This window comes from Lathamus discolor, chromosome 5, assembly GCF_037157495.1.
Source record: "Lathamus discolor isolate bLatDis1 chromosome 5, bLatDis1.hap1, whole genome shotgun sequence".
Lineage (NCBI taxonomy): Eukaryota > Metazoa > Chordata > Aves > Psittaciformes > Psittacidae > Lathamus > Lathamus discolor.
Genome location: NC_088888.1, coordinates 12817204 through 12842306, shown reverse-complemented (window position 1 = coordinate 12842306; position 25103 = coordinate 12817204). Strand labels below are relative to the sequence as shown.

Below are 25103 nucleotides of genomic sequence, written 5' to 3'. Positions count from 1 at the left end.
TGATGGAATTACTGGTTTTTATGTCACTTGTTTATTTTACGCTCAGATAAAGCATTCTGTTAGTTTTTCCCTCTGGTCAGTCTGGACTATTTTACAAGTGACATTATACATGTGTGCGCTTACATAAGATATACTTCAGTGTAGTTAATTTGTAGTGGAAAAGGTACACCTGTGAGAAAGGAATGTGAATGAGAAAATGTAACTGTGTGTAAACATGTTTATGCAGCTGCATTTTAATGTAACTTATTGGAGCGCTGAGTTTGGAGAAGAATAAAACTGCTACAACTGAAGACAAGCTATTAAACCTTCCTTCAGAACCTTGCGAGCTGTGGCTAAATCAAAAGTAGAGATCTTCAATTCTGCTTCCACATTTGTACTTTTAACAAGTTTTCTTCATATTACTATCTGAAAACTGGTTTACATACTAATAAAACCATCTTAACTTTCCATATTAAAGTATTTTGCAGAATATCACATCTGGGGTTTTTCTGGTTTTCATGATGAATACATAACTTTTTATTTTAGCAATGGAAATAATTGCTTCCAATGTGGGGGATTTTTAAACTTAATAGCCTTTTGAGTCTTATGTGGGACTTGAGTTACTGTGGAGCCTCAAGATACGTATTTCAATTTAGAGTTTGTGTGCTTTGGAAACGTGCACAATAAAAGTTGTCTCGATTAGCTCTTCACTGAAAAGAAATCATTAAATTGATGTTAGTATTTCTGTTGCGTAAGTAGGTAAACCAAGATGGTCTTATATTTCATACAACTCGGCCTTCACATGACCTGGTTTAAACCTCAATGAAAAAAGTTAGACAAATACTGCTGCAGTGTGTTTCTTCAGTTGGGGGAGAAGACTGGAAAATGTCACTATCGTACTTAGAGCTTTTTAAACAATCGATAAAGGAAAGAGTTTAGAATCCTGATGTAGTTGTTTGCAATATCATAGTGAACTGGCTCTTTAATTACACTTGGGACTGAGAGGCCATTGTTCTAGGCACTTCATGGACAATAAAAGACCCTCTTTGCCCTCCAAAATTGATTTCTGTGCTTTGACTTTGTGATATTTAAGATGATGTGACCTTAAACATCCAGTTTCCAGAATACTTAAAGAATACGTTGGTATCTGTTTTATTGAATGTAGTGTGGAGAGTTAAAATTTCCCAATTGCACGCCAGGAGTCTTCTGTTTATCTAAAAAAACTCCAAACAGAGCATGATCAGCAATAGTGTCTCAACATTTCCCCTCTCACTAGAGCTGGAGGAGCCTGCTTTGTAAGGCTTAAAGCTTTTTTCAGCCTCTCTACGCACTTAACTCACCCTTTCTTGAGGATATCTGTTATGAAAGATTTTGTGATAAAGTCTGGATGAGTGGGAAACTAGTATTTCTGGGCCCAAGAGCACCATAAAGGCACTTGGCTATCTCTTGAAGAATTATCAGGTGTGACACAATCAGTGGTGGTCTAGACTTAGCAATCTCTGATGGATCAAACTGACTCAATCCAATTAACTTCCTCAATACTGTGCTCCTGGCATGTCCCATGCACTGCTAGAATCTAGAGGATCCCACTATGGGCCCTGTGTGCCTCTGAATAATTAAAGTAGCTGCCACTATCTCAGTATTTCCTGAAGTGCAGCACAAAAGTACACTGTAGTACAAAAAGCAGTAAATAAATGGTTGGCCCTTACCATGTTTCTCCTACTGCATTATTTGTTTTACATGTCATTTGGTAAATTTCCTACTGTGAGTATGGCACTCTAGCAGCTAAGATGTAGTAGAGAATATTGTGTCCAAGGAAAAGCCACCAGTCAGGAAATTCTGTAGGTGGATAGGAATTGTAATAAAAATTCAATGTAGCTATAAAACGTGCCATGTACAGAACTCATTCTGCCATTTTAACCTCTCATTAGCTCTTTACTTCTAGTCCATAGTCCCTCATTCTCCCTATTTCATTACAATTCAGCAGAACTTCTGCAGCACCTCTGGTACCCTGTCTGGCCTTCAAGGGTTTCAAAAGCCTCTGTACTTTTTCCCTGAGCACTTGAATAGTACTTCAGTATCAATCTCTCCCTGGAGCACCCAAACCTGTCACCAGCTCTCCTATTAGTGTCCAACACTGTCAAAGTCCTTCAGCTTCTTCTAAATCTCTCTTTCTCCTTAAAAGACACTGCTGTGACAAGAAGAATCTGTGATTAACATCATGTTAAGCTCTGAGAGTCCGAGCCAAGAAAAGGCTCAGAGAATGTTATGCTGATATCATTGGAAGGGGGGTAGCTTGGGAGCAGCTCTTGGAGGTGGGCAGCCAAAGTTTGCGCAAGTAGTTGGCTCTTGATAGCATTGCCTGGGGTAACTCCAGTTTAGGAAAGGCAAAGAACTGCAACTCTTGATACCTCGCTTAAAGAAAGAGAATGGTCAGATTTCATACACTACAACAGAGTATGTCAGCTGTGCTTTGTAAGTATGAATATAAGCTTCAGTTTTTTAGTCTCATCTTCTTAAACCATGACAATATTATACGTACTGATTTACTTGAATCTCTGATTTAGTTATCGTATTCTGTGATTCTGTAACAGGCATTTTGAGTTCCCCCCCCCAAGGACTGTATATAGAATTCTGTGAACTATATTAGTATTTTTACTACTACTTGGTTTCATTAAGTATACTATGACAAATATTATTTTAAAGTCTCAGTTAAAAAGCTGCTTATTGTCAGAAGCTGAGAAAAGATGCTTTGCCCATTTCTCCAAGTTCAAAGGCTTCCTCTTTGATCAGAGCATGCAGAGTACTTTTGCCCAGAGTAGCACGTCTCTCTTCAAGACCTTGAAGTTCATATCACAAACTTTTAAGTAATCACTGAAATCTAAAAATAATAATTAATCTTCACAGTGGTCAAATTTTATTCTGCTCATTTCCTCCTTAATGCCTAGTGAAGCTTGGAGAGTTTGTTTCCTTTATGATAGAAATACTGTCACTTGGAAAATGCATTGCTAGATCCATAGGTAGGTGGAACTTTCTGGTGGATCAGGGATTGTATTGACTTAAGCCAAGGCTGAATTAGTAAAGCAGCTGTCCTGCAGATTCTCTGCACATGTGCATTTCCAGGTGGTGGATAGAGCAGAGTGTTAACTCATTTATCTTTTTGAGGCTTCTACAGATTAAATGTGACATCTGATCTGCCTTGAATCAGCCTAAATTCTTCCATTTGTTTCCACCTTCCCCTTGTTCCTGTACCATGTGCTCAGTCCTATTTCCTTATCAGTTACACATAAAGAAGTCAGTATTTGACTAATATTGCTGGAGATGAGCAGTGGGATGAGTAGCAACATTCAGAGTTGAATGAAGGGGATGTGAAAGGGTGTGTGATGGAGGTGTCCAAACCAGGAGTGTGCCAGGGGGACACTGGACAATTAAGGTTCTGCAGGGACAGAGGGTAGCATGGGGAAGAGGTTTCTCAGCACTCACAGTGCCGAGATTGTCCCTCAGATACTGAAAGGCAATAATTCACACAAATCTGTAACTCAAATACGTGATGCATTATATAATTTGCTCAGGAATCATTTTATTAAGCATAACCTATGAATTTACATTATACATTCATTTTACTATCGTCCAGTAAGTCGATGTGCTAAAATGGAGAAATACTATTTTGTGCAGTGCATATAATCTGAGAGCTTTAATAGACTCTAATCCTTTAGCTTTTGATAGCCCTTTTCCTCCTAGGGATCAAAGCAGTGAGATATATGCCTCTTGTTACCTCTTTGAGGTGGTTAGTAAATAGAAGTGATGCAGTACCTGGTATACAGGCACACTTACACATTTAATAAATACTTTTCTTAGTAGATAGGCTTTTCAGATATATATAGAGTTTGTGTCTTTGGAAAAGTAACTTTGAGATTATAGTTGTGACATTTCTGGGCTTATTCTGTGTTTCAGCTGTTCAGAAAGTGAGTATCATATTGTAGTCCTGCTTCAATTTTGAGTTACAGTTGAACGTTATCTGCTTTGTAGTACTGCTGTTTGTTCAATGAATGTATCTGAGTTTCTTGTGTAAGAACTGTGGGATGGAAATCAAGGTTTCTGTTAGAGAGCCTATCAGTGTTAGAAAAATGTTGTTCTAGGGAGGATGCCGATGGTATGTGGGAGGTGGAGACAGGGCAGCTTATGCCTGGAAAAGTGACATTTTCCAGTTGAAGCTAAGTGGGAAAGGCAGGGAACAGTGGTTTAATAAAGTAATGTTTCCCCTTAGACGTGGAGAAGCAGCACAGTCCTTCACCACCTGTTAGAGACCAGATCCGGTAAGCGGGAAGAGCTGCTGTGCATAAAAACTTAGACCAGAGTAAGGATGAATAATTCTAAGGTCACACCAAGAGAAACAGAGTTCCCTTTGGTAAGACTTTTTTTGCTTTACAAGGAGTAAGGATGCATGTAGATGAGAGATTCCTTTTGCTACAAGTTCACGCTGACCCTGAAATCAGAGCTCTTGTGTTTCAGCAGAGGGGAAAGAGAGCTCTTCTGAAAGGCCAGTCCCAAGTAGGTTGTGATCTGTTTCAGATCTGGTTTATAAGATGTGCCCCAGGAAGATGCCAGTTCTGAGGTTTGCATCTAAGGTACCCAGAGCTGAGGAAAAACCAGGAGTCGGCTCCCAAAACCACGAGGCTTGTGAGCATGTTCCTTTAGCAGGTCCTTTGAGCATACCCTGGCAGAGCAGGCTGAGAGCAGCTTGTGGCATTTCCCCTGCTAATAGTTTTGTAAGTTCCTCATAATACAGCTTTATGAGCAGAGTGAGGACAGCGCTCCCCACCTTAACACTGAGCTCTTCCAAAACTCAACCTGTCGCTTTATTTCTGGGGTCCTACAATTGAGGGTTCACATATCCCCAGACTTTGGCAATCTCTTGTTTCATTTTGGCTTGTAGGTGACCAGGCCGTTTTCAGCTTTTTGCATGAACTGTCTCTAGTAATTCAGTTTGTGTGTATAAAGCCTTTAAGAAGATGCATCTAAGGAGTGTGTGGATATGTTTACTTTTGGACTACTGCGTTCTCGAGTGCTTGAGTGTGAAGGAAGCTCAAGAAAAGGCATGTAAGGTACAAATATCTGAAAACCTGGGGGGGGGGGGGAGCCCAGTTTTTTCAATTAATTTTCTTTGTTGCTGTTGGAGTGTCAGAGGTATTCTGTAAGAAATGCCTGACAACCAAAGGATGAAGTAAGAGCTTGGGGCTGGGGGACGAGACGTTGCCAGGAACTAATGAGGCCCGAGGTGAGTTTAAAAAAACCGCTCCAAATGACACTTCGTGCTGTTTTCAGTGTCCCGCCTGCCTCAGCTCTTTGTATTTCACAAACGCTGGTGGCGAGGTGCTGCCGCTTGCTTGCGCTTTCCGCTTAAGGATGAGCGGGGAAGCAGGGCCGTGGTGAGTGGCAGGGGGCGCGGGGGGAGCGCGGCGCTCAGCTCCACATCAGCCTCAACCCCAGCGGATCAAAGAGGGCTGGAACCGAGGGCGGGGAGCGCCCCGGGGCTCCCGCATCAGTGGGGAGGAGCCGGCGGGGCGCTGCCAGCTCCCTGACCTGCCGCGGGGAGGGGCGGGCTCGGCTCGGCTCGGCTCGGCTCGGCTCAGCGCTCCCCGCTCGGCGCCGGAGTTGGGCGAGCGGCAAAGCGAGCGCAGCTGCCGGTGGCTGCGGGAAGAGCGGGCAGCTCCCCACGTCAGTGAGTGGGGGTACCTGGGTGAGGAGGGGGCTGCTTTCTCCCTCGAGCCGATCACCTCTGGTAAGCGTTGAGAACTAGGTTCGTTGTGGTGGATCATTTCAAGTCTGGCCGTGCGCTCCCGTGGTGTGCTTTAGGTTACAGCTGCAGCAGCTCGGGCTTCCAGCGAGCGTTAGCGCGGAGGTTTAAGACTGTTGTGTACCTTCGATTTATTTACACTGAAGTGTTACTTTGTAATGCAAGGAGGGTCCTGGGCTTGTAAAAGACTGCAGCTGGGTAGAAATGCCGGAGAGCTTAGAGCAGGACCCTCCTAGCGCTGAAGAGCCTGGTGAGAAAGAAAAACACCCCCGGGGTGGCGAGCCAGCTATTTCAACAGATGTGCTATTATTCAAGTGGTGTATGAAGTTTATCTTTTGGCTCAGCAGACGGGAGACGTAAAACCTACATGGGACATGAAGCGGGAGGGAAAGAAATCAGTTGTGGCATGTTTAGCTTTCGAAGAAAATGATTGTTGGGCTGCTCGTGTAAGCTGCTCTGCTGTGTCTTCTGTAGCTCAAGGTGAAGAACGCTCTGCTTACCAGCTAGGTGTGAGCTGCCGGATGTGCGCCCGCGTTCCCACCAAGAGCTTTGCTTGTTTAATATGCAGTAGTTGTAAAATTGTTAGGGCTTCTATTAAAATACAAAGAAAAAAGTGCAATTATCGGCAATAGATTCTTTAAAGAGGTTCAAATGTAGCGTTTGAATTTGGACAGAAAACAGAAATATGATTCTAAACAGATGGTCCCAGAGGTTTCTTAACCTCTTTGATAAGGCTGATATGGCCAGGATAATAGTGGGCATAGCTGGAGCTGTGTCCTCAAGAAGTGCTTGTGTGTCCCTCTACAACTATAATACTTTAGATGTTAATCCAACAGCGTGATGAAGTCAGAGACTGTGGAACTTTCAATACCAGTAACTCCTTTTACATACAGTAAGAGACATATTTTTGGTTTTCCCCCCTCTTTGTGAGCAGGATTAGAGCTATTTTGGACCCAAATATTTGCAATTACAGAAACGTAAATGCCTTTCATACGGTAATGGAAAGGCAGCAAGTTGTGTAAATAAGATTTAGTGTGATGACAGTCGCAGTTGTAAGAAATATTTGGGGTGCTTTTTAACAGCTTTCCATGCTCTTAAACTGTGCCGAGATATACCTGCTCCAAAGAGACATGCATGTTATTTCTTGTAGTATGTTTTGTTCCAGTCACTTCTGCTTGTAGCTGTATCTCATTCCAAAATTCAGAGTATTTGAAGCTCTTTTTGTTCTTTTTTTTCCTTTCCATTTCCCCCACATATATAGATGCCTTTTCATAGAATTTTAGGCTGGTACAGAACTTCCGGAAGAGAATTTTCAGGGCTTCTTGTTGCTTCTATCTATAGTTTAATTACTCATTGGCAATTCTGACTTTGAAAAGACTTTGTAGTTAAAGCACTGCTATTGATTTCTTTAGTCAAAGCCCTGCAAATGGTCCTGCTGTTGTTTCACTGTTTGCGCCAGAAGTAACTTTAGCTTAAAAGCAAAGCAAAATCTATTTCTGATGTTCTGTTTTTCCCCACCCTTCTCAGTCTCTCCCGGCTCCCTCACCTCACAGCTGCTGCTGGTGGGTCAGTTCATGTTGCCAGGTTTTGGCAGCCCTGGTTCACTGGTGCCCATCTGCAGCATGAGCTGTGGTCCTGGCATGGTGACATGTGGAAACTCCCTGTCACAGGAACTGCAATTCCCCAGCAAGCCTGCGACGCAGGAAATGAACTCATGTTGTCTGGGGTGCAGGATGGGGCAGCTGCTCCAGTTCTGAGGCTGCTCAGAAGGATGGAGGGGCTGCAACAGCTCTTGAAACTCTTGGTGCCAAATGAAGGAAGGGGAGAAATTCCTCTTCTGCAAACCTCTTCTGCTTCTTAATTGTCTTCTGACTACTAGTGTGTGGTGCAAGTACACAGATTGCTGAAAATCTGCTTGTTAATAGTGGGCAAATGAATATTTATGGACTGTGCAGAAAATAAACTGATCTTAATGGCATTTCTCAAAAACAGAAGCTACATTTCAGCAGTCCTCAAAGCAAAATGGCTGCATTAATAAGTATATCAGGTAAACTTGTTTGCTGATGAAGTAAGAATTCTAGAATCTTCTTGGAGGTGAAATACACATATTTAAAACACACTATAATACCTGAAAAAGAAATGGAAAGGGCAGGGAAGGCTTGTTCTGGTAGGCGACTCTATTTTGTATAGTGAAAGCTTTTCAGGGAAGACCCCGTGGTTAAGAGCTGAGATGGGAAAGCAAGAACCAGGCTATTGAGAGAAACCAAGTACCACATATGAACACATAGGGGTAAGAGCTAGGGAATTTGAAAAATGCCTGAGAGCCAAAATAGAGCTCAACAACCATAAAACATGAAAAAGCTGTTTGACTTGCTAAAGACCATTGCAGTGATAGATAACTAGACGTCTCCCATAAAACCCAGTATCAACCACCAGGCACCACCTGCTACTCCTGTGAGCACTGAGAAATAGCAAAGATGCAAAGAATTTCGGTGATGTGAAGGAGGAGAAAACCCTCCTTAAGAGTGGCTGTGCACTGGTTGGCACAGCAAACAGCCCGGAGAGGATTTAACTGAGTTTACACACTGAGACCATTCGCCACAATGAAAAGCTTCAGCGTCTTAAGGGACTACAAGGCCATTATAATATTTCATCTGGAAGGAGACTTCATAGGTAGCACTGGGATTGTTAAGTGTTGCTTATTTCAAGCATGCACTACTTTTAGAATCCAGCTGGTTTAGATGAACTTTTGACATGAAAAGACTTTTGTTGCTTCAGACATCATGTTCATCTCAGAACCATGACAGGTCTGGAAAGCTGGTTCAGCTGGCCAAGTGGCATGATGCTTTAGGATAGCATTTTAAGTGAAATGTGTGTTTTGTCCTCTATTAAATGGTAAAGGTAAAGTCTTATAACCAGCTTAGGTTTGGTTTAGTGCAAGGTATAGATTTTTGTTTGTTTGTTTTCTTATATGGTAGAAAGACCCCTCAACAGTTAGCTGTTCTCTGTCATCTTCAAAGATCTATAGATTATCTGTACTAATACACTAGTTTATACTAAATTTTCATTACATCATTCCCTCTTGAATTTGTGCTTCAAGGAGTTGCAATTGCAGACCTTATGAGTCCAGATGGAATTTGTTGAACCAATGGGGTTTTAAGTATGGGGGGGTTTAATCTTCCAGTTGCAGCGAGAGGACCGGGTGAACTTAATCCAAGTCTAAGAAGAACAGGCTAGTTGGGGATCACTAAATCCTACATAGTTTCAGTGTGGTACAGCATTACTTTATTTGCTGAAGTGGATGGCAGATGTCTGCTGGGTAAGCTGTGTTCATTGTTGGCCCCACAAACAATAGGGGGGTTACTCCATGAAACCATTGCCTCTGCAGACCACGGTACTTTCCAGATATGACACTCCTCCAAGCTGCTGTTTTGAACCGTGTAGCTAAAGTGCATTCTTAGCAGTTACCCTTTACAAGCATGCAGTAACTAAAGATGATTTTAGTTCCCTTAGCAGTCCAGCTGGCATCATTTCTGAATAGATGTTAATGTTTGAAATGCCTTGTGTCCAGCTAGAGAGGTGGCTACTTAAGTGTGATGTATTAAACATGTAGGTGAGTACTTTTTCTAATTGTTTTTAAACTTCTGCTAAGTAGGGCTGCCTATATTAAACCCTGTATTATTTACAGCCTCATTATTCAGAATACCTGTCCACTGCTTCAAAGCCTTCAGGTAGAAATTGGTATAAGCCTGAAAAATCTCATTCAATTGAGAGTTTGCTGTTCCCAATTGGAGAACAGCAAATAGTAACGTAGTCTGAGGAATGCAGAAAAATAAATGTCAACACTAAAAGAATGCAGAATTCTCAAAGACTGTGTTTTTAAAGATTCTTATTTTTAGATGTTTTTCATCATGTTTTTTCATGATGAACAAATTCTTTGATTTCCCACATCCATGTGTTATTAAAATCTGTGCTTTTACTTGCTGCATTTTAACCAGCTTATTTGTGCATCCTCTTGAGGAGGGGTTCTCAGTTAACCCTTGCCTTGGGCCATTAGTACATTTCTTAGTAAGTTCCCAGTTGCTGCAGTTATGCCAGAGGAGACAACGCAGCAGAGAGATAAGACTATAACCTAAGAATGTATTTTGGTATAACAGCTACAGGTGAAGTTTTGCTGTCAGTGGAATTGCAGTTTGTTGTGGAGAGACACAAGTACTTAATTTTTAACACCCTCAAATGTGAGTGAAACAAAACTCGGACGACATTAGACTTGTCAAGTGACATCAACCGTCTAGCATCTGTTTAAAGGGAAGCTACCAAACCAAACGCAAATGTACATCCCAACTCATTCTAAAGAATTAGCTTGAGTCCCAGTTCTTAGTGATGGCTGAATAAAATACTGAATCGGATGGCTACCTTAATCATGCGGAGTAGCTTGTCTTTAATATGGTGTTGAAAGAGCTTCAAGATAAGCATGTGCTTCCATTGCCTTGCTCAAAGACTCTGTGAAAATGGACAGAACTCACTAGTTTCTCAAGGCTTTGGAAGAGAGAATCAGCTTTATCTGTTAATATTTTTGTAGCTTGAAATTGTTCATGAATAGCCTTGTTCAACAGGAGAACAAAGGCAGGATTATATGTTGTGGTAGGGATGATGATGATCCTTGGCTTTTTCTTTGAATTTACTAGTTTCTAATGAGCCTTTCTGAACACTCTATTGAAACTGAAAAGGCATGTAGGTAGATAGTGCATTTGTTGTGAATACAGCATTTTATCTTTGATCATATTAAATGGAGGCTGGCTGGAGCAAAAGTTCTAATTCCTGTATTTGGTGTTCATGAGGGACACAGATGCACTTAAGGTCCCAAGCCTCTGTGTCTGTGCTGGGATTGCCCAGCCTCTGTGTGCTTACATCTCTGTTTGGCACATGTGTGCTTTGCATGTAAATGTGTCGTTTCCTTTATAAACCGATTTGAAACAGCTACTAAAAATTATGTCCTGTTATCTCAACGGCTGCACGCTGCAGATGTCCTGGGCTTAAAGCAAAAGGATGGTGCATCTGCCTTCTTGAAGTGGGTGAGGTATCTGGAGTATTTCTCTACCTAATTTTCAGTTACAATAGTAGTCTGCAGGACAGTAACTTTGAGTGTACAGCATTTTCAAGTGATATAGATGTGTCAGACTAACTTAAAAACCAAAATGTAATAGCATCACTCTGCAGTCTATCCCAAATACAGAAACAAGCAGCCAGAAATTCCCCAAATGCTGCCAGATGCCTCAAGAGGAGCTTTCTCTGCCTTAATGTCCAGCTTTTGCTCTGTCCACTTCAGCTGGCTTTGAAGCTGCCTACAGTGCGAGAGGGGAACAGCCTGTTCAAACACAGTGGTATTTCACACAACTAATGTGTCTCTTCAGACCGAAGCAAAGTTTAGCCAGCCACTTGAATTCACTCTCTGTGCTCAGCGGAGAGTCCTCCATGGGCTTGACTTGCCTGGGCCAGGGTAGGGGGTACCCGGCAGGAATGTCTGGAATTGAAGGCTGGAAAGAATACACTTGTTGAGCAGCATATTCTCCTGTTCTGAGCAGTTATCTAAATGCAAGTGATTTCCCAGGGCATCTGGCTCTGCACATGATCTAGAACAAATAGCAGAGGATTAGTCTTCACTTCAGAAGTGAAGGATTTAGCTATGTCTAGGAGAGATGCTGCGCGGAGGCGGGGGCTGCCAGGGGCAGCATTCCACTGTGCAAAGCACTTTCTGCTCAGAATTGGCATTCAGGTAATTAAATAGCTCAGCTGGCTGGGCAGGCTTAGCTCTCTGAGCACTCAGCAAAGGTATCGGGGAAGAAAATGAGTTAGAAACTTCCACGCTTACCTGTTTTAATCTGCATGTTGTCTTTCTGTGAAGTTCGGTGTCTGCAATGCAAGCCTTGCAATTTGGGCTTGGGATGATTAATTTCAGTAAGCAATTAAATTGCTTAAATTCAGTGTTAACATTAAGTTAGCCAAAGCGGTTGTAATTAACTGGCTTTTTAAAGCAAGAGTTAATTTATTCTTCTAAATAGCACATAATTAGTGTTCTTTCTCCTCTTCCCCCCCGCCATGTAACTTGGGAAGTAAATTCCTATCTGAGTGTGATGTTTGACCTTTCATGTTATTTATCAAAATAATAATCTCCAATTTATTTATTAAAACACGATTCCAGTTAACAGGGGGGAAATTGGCTGCTGCAAGCACTTCAGATGAGTTCTGATTTTGAGCCAAGCTCCTCAGTCACCCTTCCACTGTTAATAGGTCTTCACTTATTTACATTCTGCTTGAAAAAGACAAGACTTTGGAAGAAAATCTTTAATATCTTTTATTTACAGCACAGTGCATTTCTTAGCTGCCTTTGGAATACGTGTCACTCAGAAGCATGAGTTTCTCAGTCAGCTTAGTTGAATCCCGAGTTTATTTATTTAGAAGCTTGGGAAGAACATGGTTGTGTTTAGTGTTTGTGACAATTCATTTTGAGCTTCTGCTAAAACTGTAGTCCACCCTCCAGAAATTCTGACAGATGTCTGCTGGAGTGGCTTGAGTTATTTAAATAAGGCTTTTTAAAGTAATTCCTTCCAAAATACAAATATGCCTCATTTTCAATAGAAATTTGTGATGAGGAGGGAGGTTACTGAAACCAGCACATTAACGATTATTAAACAACCTCTACTGTGTGGTCCTGTCTCCTGTTGGCTTTCAAAGTGCACAGGCAAACTGCAGTGCAAGGTGTGGATGGTTACACAGGTTATACCAAAATCTGTTTTCATAACTAGAAGCTGTTACTTACTCTTGTTCCCGTGCATCTCAGTCAGTACTTGTTAGCTGTGACCCAGGGACTGTCAAGTGTCTATTCATTTGACTTATGTCTTGGTTTATTCACTGAGCATTTATGCAACTTCACTCTTAACTTTTTGTTAAACAAATGAAAGTCCTTCAAAACATTCCTGGCAGTGTGTGAATGACTCCTTTCTATTTCCTTGTCTTGTGAAAGGTGAAGATGAGAGAGGAGCTTTACTCACTTTAATCTGAAGTTATTTCTAAGCATCTGAAAACACCACAGCTCTGTAAACTTTGCTTTATTTGTTTCTTCAGGAACACTGCGTATCCACTGAGAACTGGGAGCATGGCTATGAGCAACCTGAGTGACTCGGTGGTTCTGAGTAATGGCAGTATCTTGTCAAACACTACTGGCCCAAGTATTGTTGCAGCTTCTGATGGAGACGTCACGGCCCAACAGCTCCCATCCAAGGAAACACCAAGAGCAAAAGCGAGTCCAAATGGCTGCCTCCAACTTAATGGTACAATCAAGCCATCCTTTCTGCCTTTAGACAACCAAAGAACTCAGCAGATGTTGTCACAGTGCTGCCACCCTTGTCCATACCATCACTCTTTAAGTAGCCATAATAACAAGCAAGAATGTCATTCGGTGGTTGGCAGCTCAGCACCATCTCCTATGACTTCATGCTGCATGCAGCCACATACTGAGTATTCAGCATCTATTTGCCAAAAACACACCCCCATATATCAGCCTGCCTGCTGTCTTCAGCCCTCCCCATCCTTCTGCCTTCACCATCAGTGGCCTGACCATTTTCAGCATCAGCCTGTGCAGCAACATGTAGCCAGGATAAGGTAAGCAGACTGTCTTATTTGTTAGTTCTCAGTGTGGGTAAACTTTTCCAGAACTATTTCATTTTCTTGCACATGCAGAAGATGAACCAAATTTCTTCCCCAGTGTTTTCACAAGTTAATCTGTGCTGTATTACCAGCCGTTTTCTTTTCTGGAGAAACCAGGTCGGGGAACTAGTTTTGCTGGGCCACATGAATAGTCCTGAAGTGAATCAGCTCTTTTGGGGGGCGGGGGGAGGATGTTTCTTCTTCTTGGGGGAGTTTGGAAGCTCAGTGACTCTTTTACAAGACATAGTGTACATCTATATTTGTGTAAAACAAACCAATATGGAGATAACTGAGAAAACTCTGGCACAACTGCTGTTTCTGCATAGTCTAATCAAACCTCATACTTCCTCAAAAAGATGTGCTGAAAAACACTTCCAGTGACTCTAATTATGATGGTGGTTTTTCTTTGTCAGGTTGGCTGGTTCAGTGAGTTGTCTCCATGTCTTCTCAGTGTATGTATCTGCTGAACTTCAAAGTTGTGCTCGGATTGAGAAATAATGGATTGTTCCAGGTTTTAATCCTTTCTATCCTCCACTTCATATGAACTTGCCTCTTTACCTGTTTGCTGCCTTTGGCATTCCAGTGAGTGTACGTAGTCCCAGCTATAAGGAACAACAGTCATAATCTCTTCTACAGCCAGCAGATCCTGGGCAAAAGCAGTCAGTTCAAGAGGTAGTGTCTAAAATCCAAGTTCCCAGTTGCAGTAAGACACTTCTAAGCTTTTATGCAGGGTTATTTTTTCCTCAGTTGCTATTGGGCCAAACTGGATGAATTTTCATGGGGGTAATAAAATCTACCCTTCTCCCTGTGAGCCGACATCTGCATCCTTGCCTGAAACCTTGGAGCTAAGTCAGTTCTAATCATTTTATCTTGATGAAATGTATGAACTAATTTCAAACTTCTGAGAGTATCAGTCTGGGACAAATATGTAATGTGGAAAAAGTCAAAGTGAATAAAGCTTTTTCCTTGAGGTGAAAGCAGATGAAAATAAGGATAATGATACAATGTGCAAATCAGCTTCCCTCTGCCAGAAAATGGAAAAGATCTTCTCAGTTGCTGGAACTGCTTATGATCAGACATGTTTTTTCCACCCCATACTTGTTTAAATGTTAAGATGAAAACTCTCATATAATTTTGCATGCAAAGGTATGCAGGATGTTGAGCCGTTACAGAATCAGTCATACTTTTCAGACTGTCAGAATGGGCGCACTGATTTCACTGTTTTATTCCCTGTGCAGCAGGACTGTTAAACTTCATCTGTATTCCACAATCTTAAGGGAGGGAGCAAATATGATCCAGAATCTGGATTTTTATGCTTACTCTATTAAAAAAGAACAGATATGGTAAAATAATGTTTTCCATAGCACTTCATAAATACAAAGACTTTGTTTGAACTGCTGTGGTTAGGATCTTAAGCCAAGACGCTTTTTTTCATCTTGCACTTCCTTACCATGGTGTGCATTTGTACATAAATGTTCAGAAATTAAGTAACGATTTATGATAAATGTTCATCTTACTGTTAGCAGTCAAAATGAGGATACAGTCTCACCTTTAAAGCATCTGTACTTAGTTACTCAACTGTAGGTATTAGGATACTCTACATATTCCTATCAAGTGGTTACAGTTTAATTTCTGGACTTGCTTCTAGATAAGGCTATCAATTTTCTCAGTCAGACGATACTTGTAATATGGCTCAAAGGCCAGCAAATCAAACGAGTCCATCTTCGAAAAGCCACCCAGCTTCTGGTAGCCATTACTTGTTCTTTTAGCTCTAAATATGTATTAAATAGGAGTCGGGTCCCATGTCATGTTGGGAAAGCTGGACTTTCAACTCCTTAAACTGGCCATGGCTGCATTAATGGACAATGCATGCATCTGACTGTATCATTTATGTAATCAGCATGGAACCAAAGACATCTGTTTTTCTCTGGATGGTATACAAGGCATGTCTAATGTAATGGTGTCCTGTTGCATTGTGAATCTAGTCTGTCATACTGAGGTGCCACTGCAATGAGACATGTTGGTAGATTGTAAAAACAGGGAGTGAGTGGATGTAGCCTTGCAGGTAGATTAATACATGCTTAGGAAGAAGCAAACTGTCTCATTGGTACTTTGCAGTGCTGAAGAGAATAGGTGATATATATGTATTAATTCTTTACATGCTCAGGTAACCTTCTATAGACAGAAGAGTAACGCTTCGGGGAGAAGAGGAGACTGAGGGGTGACCTCATCAATGTTTACAAATATGTAAAGGGTAGGTGTCAGGATGATGGAGCTAGGCTTTTTTCAGTGATATCCAGTGATAGGACAAGGGGCAATGGGTGTAAACTGGAGCATAGGAAGTTCCACGTTAACATCAGGAAGAACTTCTTTACTGTAAGAGTGACAGAGCACTGGAACAGGTTGCCCAGGGGGGTTGTGGAGTCTCCTACACTGGAGATATTCAAGGCCCACCTGGACAAGTTCCTGTGTGATGTACTGGAGGTTACCCTGCTCTTGTGGGGGGGTTGGACTAGATGATCTTTTGAGGTCCCTTCCAACCCTTGGGATTCTGTGATTCTGTGTGATATTTTTGTATCATCTTTATTCCGCACTCTAGTTTTATTACATTTTGAAGCTATAATCTGCACAACAGCTTCTTCTCCAGATACTTCTCTTATGAGGTTAATTGGAAATCATCCAGTTTTCTAACACGTGCTTGTATTAACAGGGTTCTTTAAAATGCAGGTTCTCCTATGATACGTTAAGTTCAGTGTGTAGTGAAACTGGCTTTCATTTTGGTTCTTTGTTTTTAAAAAATGCATTCAAATGTTGTTGTAAGTTTAAGGGGGGGGAAGATGTGATTAGATAGAGGGGGGTGAATGCTTTCTGCAAACTGTATTGCTAATGCTTACAGCTCTGGGCAGGTAACCAATTGTTTCAGCACGACAGGTTTTGTCAGGTTTTGAAGCCCAAGGCTTAACGTTTTTCAGTGACCTAATATTAAAGGAATGTGGCTCTGGTATATCATTGCAGATTGGAGTATATGAAGAAGACAGATTGAAATAATGCCACACTTGTCCTGTCCTCTTAAAGCTGGCTGGATCTGGAATTTTGCAATGTGTTCAGCTTTGAAGTTTAAACTAAATTGCATGCAACTGTCATCTCCACACCATAACTTGAATGTCTGGGCAACTGCTACTTTTTTTAGATTGTTGAAAAGGGCTTTGTAGCACAAAAGAAAATATTTGTACCGGTCGGTGGTTTACAAAGTGATTGTGGCAAGAAATTCTATTGTAAAAGTAGGTAAAATACCTCATAGAATCAATGAATCATAGAATAGTTAGGGTTGGAAAGGACCTCAAGATCATCTAGTTCCAACCCCCCGGCCATGGGCAGGGACACCTCACACTAAACCATCCCACACAAGGCTTCATCCAACCTGGCCTTGAACACTGCCAGGGATGGAGCGCTCACAACCTCCCTGGGCAACCGATTCCAGTGTCTCACCACCCTAACAGGAAAGAATTTCCTCACCTCAGCTATTGGTTGTAATGATTCTGATGTAGATTCATCTGTAGATGATTTTGTAAGGCTGGAAGATCTTGAGCAAAGTTCTCTCTATTGCTTTGTGCACGTATTTAAGATGTGGTTCATTCAGACATATTCATACCTCTTTTTTTTAGTGGGCATAATATCTTGACCACACAAATACTCCTTGAGAAATTCCAGCTGTCTCCCCATATCAGAGTGTAATTGTTCAGGGACTTGATTTGCTCTCTTACAACAGTTTCTAAACTTACCTGTTTGGAGCATGGCATGATTAGTTCTTCTTTTCAGGTACTATTGGAAGATTATTTTTCTACCCTGTCCCTTTGGAGGACTCATGCTGAAGTAACCCTTTTTGTCTGAATGCACTTAGGTATGTCTAGAAAACTGTGGGGCTTAGAGGCACTGGTAGGGGTGGGTAGTTGTTGCCCCTGCTTTGCTGCCCTCTGCTTCTATATTCATCAGCAACCTTCACCAGGTAGACAGCAGAAATGAGAAAGGAGAATCAAGTAAGACTGTTAGTCTGAAGAAGTGGAAGAAGAATGAAGACTGATGCTTGACAACTGGAAACACCAAGTTAGGAGTCACTAGGGAAGAGTAAAACTGCACAGCCCACCAGCAGGTTTAGTGGGATGAAAAGAGGATAAAACAAGTAATGAAGGGCTGCATGTTTTAGCAGAACTGAATACTGCAGAAAAGAAATGTAAAACCAGAAAACTCTTAAAATCATTCCTGGTATTTTTCAAAATCTGTTCTTTATATAGGCATGTATGCATGTAAATAGTGTATTGTGCATAATAACCTAAGTGCATTCAGAAGAGGAAGAATGTGCAGAGATTTTTTAGTAAGTCATCTCAGGGTTGTGTCAAGCATGGGGTGGTAGTGCTGTGCATAGTATTGTCTCTGGCACCAAATTGAACTGCTTCTCTCAGACTTGTATATGAAATGGGAAAACACCAGTTAAAAACTACTTGTGTCCTTACTAATCTTGGCGTCAGCTCTTTTGGGATCTCTCTTTGGTGATACAATTTAGACTGATGGAGACAAAAGGTAGGGGAGAAAGAGGTCAGGGAGCTGTGAAAGGAACCGATGGATGCTACTGCTGAAAAGGAAGCTGCTCAAAACTGCCAGCGCCTGTAGTGCTTGTGCTGCTGCAATATCGAACCAGTAAATTCATAAAAATACTCTTTGCTCAGAGGAGACCTGCTCTATATCACCTACTATTATTTACATTTCAAGACTATGCTCTTAATGCTTTTAGCTGAAGCAGATAAGTAAAAACAACTGTTCTGAAAAGCATTGGAATGATCTTTGGTAAAAAGGACAGAACAAAAGGACATGTGGGATAGAATAATCTCAGCATGATCATGCAGTCATCTCAAACTAGAACACAGAAATACAATCAGTTTAAAGCTTCACAGAACCATTAGCTTGACTATAATTAAAGATTTCAGGATATATGTGAATTGTTCCTCATCCCCCGCTAGCCTCGTCTGGAAGTTTTATGTCCTAAAGCTTTGATAGTTTGAATTGCTGGATTCAAAGGTTTTGCTTGATAGACCAATTTGTGTTCTAAGTAAGGCAAAACCCCTAGTGCTGTAGAGTCCGGTAAAGCATTAAAATGTCCAGACTTACTGTACATCTTCCTTTCAGTTAGATTTAAGCCTTCTTTTGAACTGTTTTGGCATTTCAGATTTATCTGCTGGTTCTGGGATGCTGAGTTCTGCTGTATCTCAGAGAGAGTTCTGTGCCGCACACTGTTTAAACAGCATTGCAGATAGACTTGAATGCTTACACTTTAATACTTTAAAAAGGAGATCTTCAGAAATTAAAAGCTGTGAAGCGAGGGCAGCGTTATTGCTGCCTCTTACGTTATAGATGCTGCTTTATATTTTCCTTCTAGTTACTTGGCATAAAGATTAGAACCAGTAAGAAAGAAAAAGCTCTTGTTTTTTTTCAAAAGCAAGGGAATGTTTGCCAAATACCAATCCTAATAACAAGACTTTGTTATGAAACAGCTCCCTGCTTGATTCCAGGAAAAGGATAACTGTTATCTAGTACATTCTGCATGGCTCGCAGAGCTGATTATACATATACACGTGTATGTAATATTTTCAGGTATTCTCATTTCAGCAACATTAGCTCCACAAGAACTATGTGGAGTTTTTTAAACGAAGCAGTTCCCACCTGTCTCAATTATTTTCTCTTTTGAAAGTTGTTAGCTTCTTCTGTATTTGATGCATTTAAAAGATACTTTTGGGTTTGCTTTTTTATATGAAATGTATGCTAATGTCCTTTGTACAAAACACATGCAGCATATACTGGGCTATAAATGAGTAAGAGACTTGCTCCTTCCTAGAGGAAGGTTGAAAGTAGGTATCTTTAAAAATGAAACTGCTTAGGTCAGATTTTTGAAGGTTGTTTCTGAAACTTTGTATCAACCGTGAGCCACTAGAAGGCAAAAGCTGTTACTAGGGTTTCAAGGCCGGTTCACATGATCCTGGAGGTCCCTTCCAACTTGGTATTCTGTGATTCAGTGTTCAGAATATTGCAGGTATCTTGATTCGTGCCGTAGATCAGGAGTTCCTGCATGTTGGTAATTTGGATGGAAACAATACAAATTCCGGCTCTATTCTCATTTAAGCTATATATTCCTTGCTAAAATAGGAATTCTTTAGCCAGTAGCTTCTCAGAATGGCAAGGCTGGAGGCGCAAGGTAATCACAATCTAGATGGTCCCTTTTGTGTCACAACATTAACAGCCGGTGTCATACTTGGGGATTTTGATGTAGTTAAGAAAAGGAAAGGGAATGTGTAACATTCTCATGCATCCTTCTCAGTCTGAGTCCAAATGTGGGATTCTCTGTTGTGCAGATGTGGAGGAAGAGCTCTCCCCGTGACCAAACAAATGAAGTGGTTCTTTTGCTTCCTGGAAATAATTCTTCATGGCAGTCAGTGATTAGAGCTCTGCTTTCTCAGTTTTAGTCATCTTGCTTACTTTTTTACTTTTAGTCTTGTGTTATCCCTCAGTGTGATACCTTTAGCATTTTCTTCTGGTTTTATTAAATCACTTATTCTTCCCATGGTAATTATTGTGCATTGTTTGCTGTGCAAACACCACACTGCACTTCCCATTAGTCCTGCACAGAGCTGAAAGTAAAGGGCTGACATGCAGAGACCAGAATACAAATAAAAAATGCTATTTATAATTCAGTGGCTGACCAAATTAGAAATAATGTCCCTAGCAAAATATTAAGTGCACTTAAACCCAGCCTCAGTCACCAGGCAGTCCAGGGGATCTTTGCAGGCTTTTAATTGTTCTCATTAAGCATTAATAGTCATCTAGACTTCAGATTGCTTTGAAGCAAGCAGTTTTGCAATATCAAAAAAAGGACTTGGAAGGTTCCTACTCTGGTCTGAGTGTGGCTGAGTACCAGCCTGGCCCTCTTTTGACCTTTAGTCTCTGCCACTTACAAAGTCCGGGTTCTGTGTGTGCTTGAAGATGGATTTCCCATGCCCTATATCCCTCACCTTTCCTTGAACAACAGAAGAGCTAGTACTTAACTACCAATCAGCCAGGCCTTTGAAGTACAGTCTTCAGAAGGGCTAAAGCTGATAATGTGAGGGAAGTGGTGAAACACTGTCCTTTCTTTTGTACTTAAATCGACTGGAAAACCATCATGGGCTGTGTTCCTTATTGAAAAGGTCTGATCCGTGTGAGGTTTGAGATGACTTAAAACTGAGCATTTATATACATGTATTTATCAACACACACACACACACACACACACCCCCATACAACAACAGCAAAAGGATGGCAGCTTGTTTTAGTGTTTTGCCCATGAGTAATTGTTCTCTTGCACTTTTGATAGTAGGTCATGGTAAGGTTCAAATGTGAAACAAGACAACACTAGAGAAGAAAGATCAAATGTCTGAACTAAATGTTGCCAGTGACCTGTTTCAGCACTCTTAGGTGGGGTTTGAAATATGAAAAGTTTCCAGTCTTCCTTTTGATGGGGGAAAGTGAAGAGTGAGGGATGTCAACTTTGGAAAGCTCTTCGTAAGTTACTGTCTTTATCTCTGTTTCTAGCTCCTTCCAAAATCACTCATCCTTCCTTTCTGATATGTCAATGTTGGTTTCATCTCCTAATAAGTAATAATTGATATGCAAACCAAAACAAACCCTAAATACAATGCAAGAAGGAAATACAGAGAGTGCCTGAGCAATTTGGCATTAATTTTGCTGCACTAAGGTTGCTGTGAGATTTCTGCCCTGGATATCTGCTGAATAAAGAAGTCTCTTGAAGACTTGACTGTCAATGAAAATAGAAATGAGATGGTAACACTAACAGTACAGGTGAGGGAAGTTACAGGTACCAATCCTGGTCATATTTCAGAAGGCTTGGTCTGTCTATTTGGAAATTAGGTTTTGGTTTTTAATAAAATGATGAAGAGCTGAATGTACTGGACTAGAAAAGCTCTCATGCATCACTGCTTTGGCTTTTCCAGTACTTTCAGTGATATTAATGGAATACCTTTCCACAAAATTCTTGCATTACATTTGCAGTTTTTAGGGTGTTTAGTTCATTCAGTCAAATGGATGAACTTTGGTTAACGGTTTTGATTTTATTATATCTGTTTAATGGTCTGTTTAATCTTACAGTGCCTGTTGAGTGCCTCAGCTACAACAGTGAAAAGCTTGAAATGTTCAGTAAATACTCCCTTTTTTGCTTGCTTACTGAGCAAACACAACAAATTTAATCTGAGAGGTACAGAGGGTGATGTTGCATTATATATGTAGTTTTTCTTCGGTGTCAGCATAAACTAGAGAACCTTCTTTGTACAGCTGCTGACTAAATCCTTTTAAATCTTCTAATTGTGTTGAATATACACTTGGTTTCTATAATTTAAAAAATTATGACATTCTAAACGACTACATTCACACACATTGGAAGAGCAGCTCAACACCAAAAGATATGTTTGAAGTGAAACACTTTGCTGAATTCAGAACAAAACTGCTTAAGTAACTGTTTTCATTTGCTGTAGGAGTTTAAATATGTAAAAAAATAAGAACTAGTGTTTGTCCCCATAGTCAGTAGAATAATTTGGAACAATTGGAAGGGTTTGTAGTCTAGCTTCAAGAAAAGGCCTCGAGTTAAAGGAGGTTTTCTGAGAGCAAAAATGAACCCCCTGGTGACTTACATTCAGAAATTCTTACATCTCCACAGGAAGGAAGACTGAAGCATGTACCACTTGAATTGTGATATATGACAGTCTGAAGTCTCCCTAGTCCAGAGTAAAACTTACATATGCTTAATGTCAATCATTAATGCCTATAAGAGCATGGATTTCAGCCTCTGTGGAGAAATACCTTGATAGAAATAGGCACTTCCATTACATCTCTTTCATTCTCTTTGGTATCATGGGATGGAGGTTTTCTGGTGTGTATGTTGTGATTTCTTGGGTCATGTTAATTTCCTATCTGTCAGAGAAATACAAGATGTGACCATGACCTTGTGTTGCTCCATTCAACTGGGAAGCGTAATAAACCAGCTTTGAAATAAAATATTTCTAAGGAAAGAACTTTCTGCTAATAAAAATGCTGAAAACTTCTCTAGTCATCATTTAAATCCCAGAACTTTTTTATTAATTTCACTGTAGTTACCAAGAAAAGAAAGAAGCCTGATAGTTTTAGACTTGTAAAAGATCTTGAAATAATATTAGTCTGCTCCAAATTAGCTGTTGGCTTGTTTTCAAATAATGATTCATGGTGGTATTTTACTAACCCTCTTTTATTGTCTTGGATAGTTCAGAACTTTTGTTTAACTTGCCAAGCAGTGCTATAAGTTGTCCTGCCCTTAGTACTTCAGAACTTAAAGGAATATATATATATATACATATATATCTTGCTTCAATTAAGCCTTTTGGAGAAGAATACACTTTATACTACGTATAAACTTTGTCATTTAAAGCTGGGACAATCTGATTTGAGTGCGTGTGATGGCAGTTTTCTTATTTAACAGTTTGACAACTGTTTAAAAGTGGCTACACTTATTGGAGAAAAGTTTAGGGAAAGAAGAATGCAAGAAAATTAGGGTGTATGTTAGTTGGCTTCTACATACACTGTCAATACTTCCTACCAAGAAGATGATTTACTTCTCCTTCAAGACAGGTGAACCAAGTAGGTGCTCTTGAGGAAAAGAGCTTTCCTTATAGCTAATAATATTTAGGCAGTTGATGATGAGAGGGAAGGCATTAGCAGTCAGTATTGGGAAAACTGTTTTCTAGGGTACCTTAAACTGAAGACTTGGCAAGTAAATCCTGAGCTCCTGCATGTAAACCATCCATATGGAGCAGTGAGGAAAAGAAGAGGTGGGGAAAAACCCAACAAATTCTGAAGATGTTTATAGGAGCGTTTCAATTTCATCATCTGTATATTATAAATTTACAGAAGTTTTAATTTTAGCATATAGTGAATTATACTGGATAGAACAGAAAATACTGTTTCAGTTGCAAGGGACCTATTGTCAACTGCCTTATCAATCTGGGGTTGACCAAGTTGAAGTATGTTAAGGGTGTTGTCCAGTTACCTCTTGAACACTGACAGGTTTAGGGCATCAACCTGCTTTCTAAGAAGCCTGTTCCAGTGTTTGACCACTCTCTCAGAAAAGAAATGCTTACTAATGTCCAGTCTAAACCTCCCGTGGCACAGCTTTAAACCATTCCTACGTGTCCTGTCACTGGGTACGAGAGAGAGAGCTCAGCGCCTTCCTTTCCACTTATGCTCCTGAGCTGTAGAGAACAGTGAGATTACGCCTCGGCCCCTTTGTCTCCAAACAAAATTGGGGGTTGGAACTATGTGATCTTTAAGGTCCCTTCCAACCCAAACCATTCTGTGACTGTACAAAACTGGACAAGCCCAAAATCCTTAGCTGCTTTTCATGGACCTTCCTTCCAGCCCTGATACTAAATTTATCAAAATAACTTCCAAATGAAAATACCTATGTATAGGATGTCAATATGATTGCGTTCACCTTTTCTGTTGACTTGATGGAAACATACTATCCTGTTGTATGCTGGCGCAAGTCAGAATTCTGTCACTGGGAGATTTCAAGACTATCCCTTTTAATATTGATTTCAGAGCAGAAAGTAAGTGAGCAAGACCTTGGCTTATTTGAGTATATAGTTTGCCACTGGTGCTCAAGGACTCTGGTTTTACCCAGCATGCATGCTGTAGGTCAGTAAAGCATATGCTTTCATGCTGAATTTAAATCAGATAGAGCAAGAATCACTTGGACAATGATTTTATTAACAACTTCCTTACAATTGTTTTCCTTGCAGAAAGGCAATGTTATTTGCTCATACTTGCTGTGAACATAGAGCAGATCCTCAGGTGGAACTGAAGAGGTAGGTAAGAATACAAGAAAAGCAGACAAGAACCTTTCTAAAGCTTGATATCTCAACTATAAAAATGTGCATTGACATCTATAATATATATATCAATTTTTGATTTTTGATCTTTCTACTATAAAGACTTTAATTTTGCTTTATTTTATGCCAAAGAGTAGTCTTAACAGAAATAATTCTTAAATATAAGGTTAAGCAAAGCTGCAACATTGAGATTTTCACACTTTGTAATGGGATGAAATATCAGTCCCAGAATATCTCACCCTGATAATCTAGAGATAAAAAAATTCCTTTTGGATTGTTCCCTAACATTTAAGTGGGAGAGAACAAGAAAATTCTTTGCGTTTTTCTCGCTTTCAGTAAAACCTTTAAAAAAGGCAACTTACGAAATTGAATTCTCTATCATCTTTACAACATCCTTCTGCTGTGGCTTGTCTGATTCTTGAACGATGTAAATAAGTAAAGCTGAGTGCAGACAACTAGAATAAACACTATGTTCAAAAACATCTAGAGAGCTCAGATTAGAATCAAGGAGAACTACGCACAGCAAATGAAAAATGAAGTTGGGAGGCTTGTAAAAGGTTTTTTGGCAACTTAATCTGTTGGATTTGTCTGAGTGATTGCAGTGATTGTTAAAACGATAAAGTACATAGGTGTTATATCTGATATAGCAGCAAAAGCTAGCT

The 25103-nt window shown here is 40.5% G+C and overlaps 1 protein-coding gene across 7 annotated transcripts in view; it reads left to right on the top strand.

Moving 5' to 3' along the window:
- DISP1 (dispatched RND transporter family member 1) overlaps window positions 1-25103 on the top strand; it is a 91525-nt gene that overhangs the window by 45421 nt on the left and 21001 nt on the right. For 3 of the 7 annotated variants that reach the window (XM_065679800.1, XM_065679802.1, XM_065679805.1), the window contains exons 2-4: window positions 12902-13438; window positions 13897-13935; window positions 24352-24417. In XM_065679800.1, the coding sequence (XP_065535872.1) occupies window positions 12902-13438; window positions 13897-13935; window positions 24352-24417 (642 nt within the window). Of the gene's footprint in view, window positions 1-5613; window positions 5762-12901; window positions 13439-13896; window positions 13936-24351; window positions 24418-25103 lie in introns of those variants that run through there. The other 4 variants (XM_065679803.1, XM_065679806.1, XM_065679801.1 and 1 more) reach the window with 4 other exon arrangements.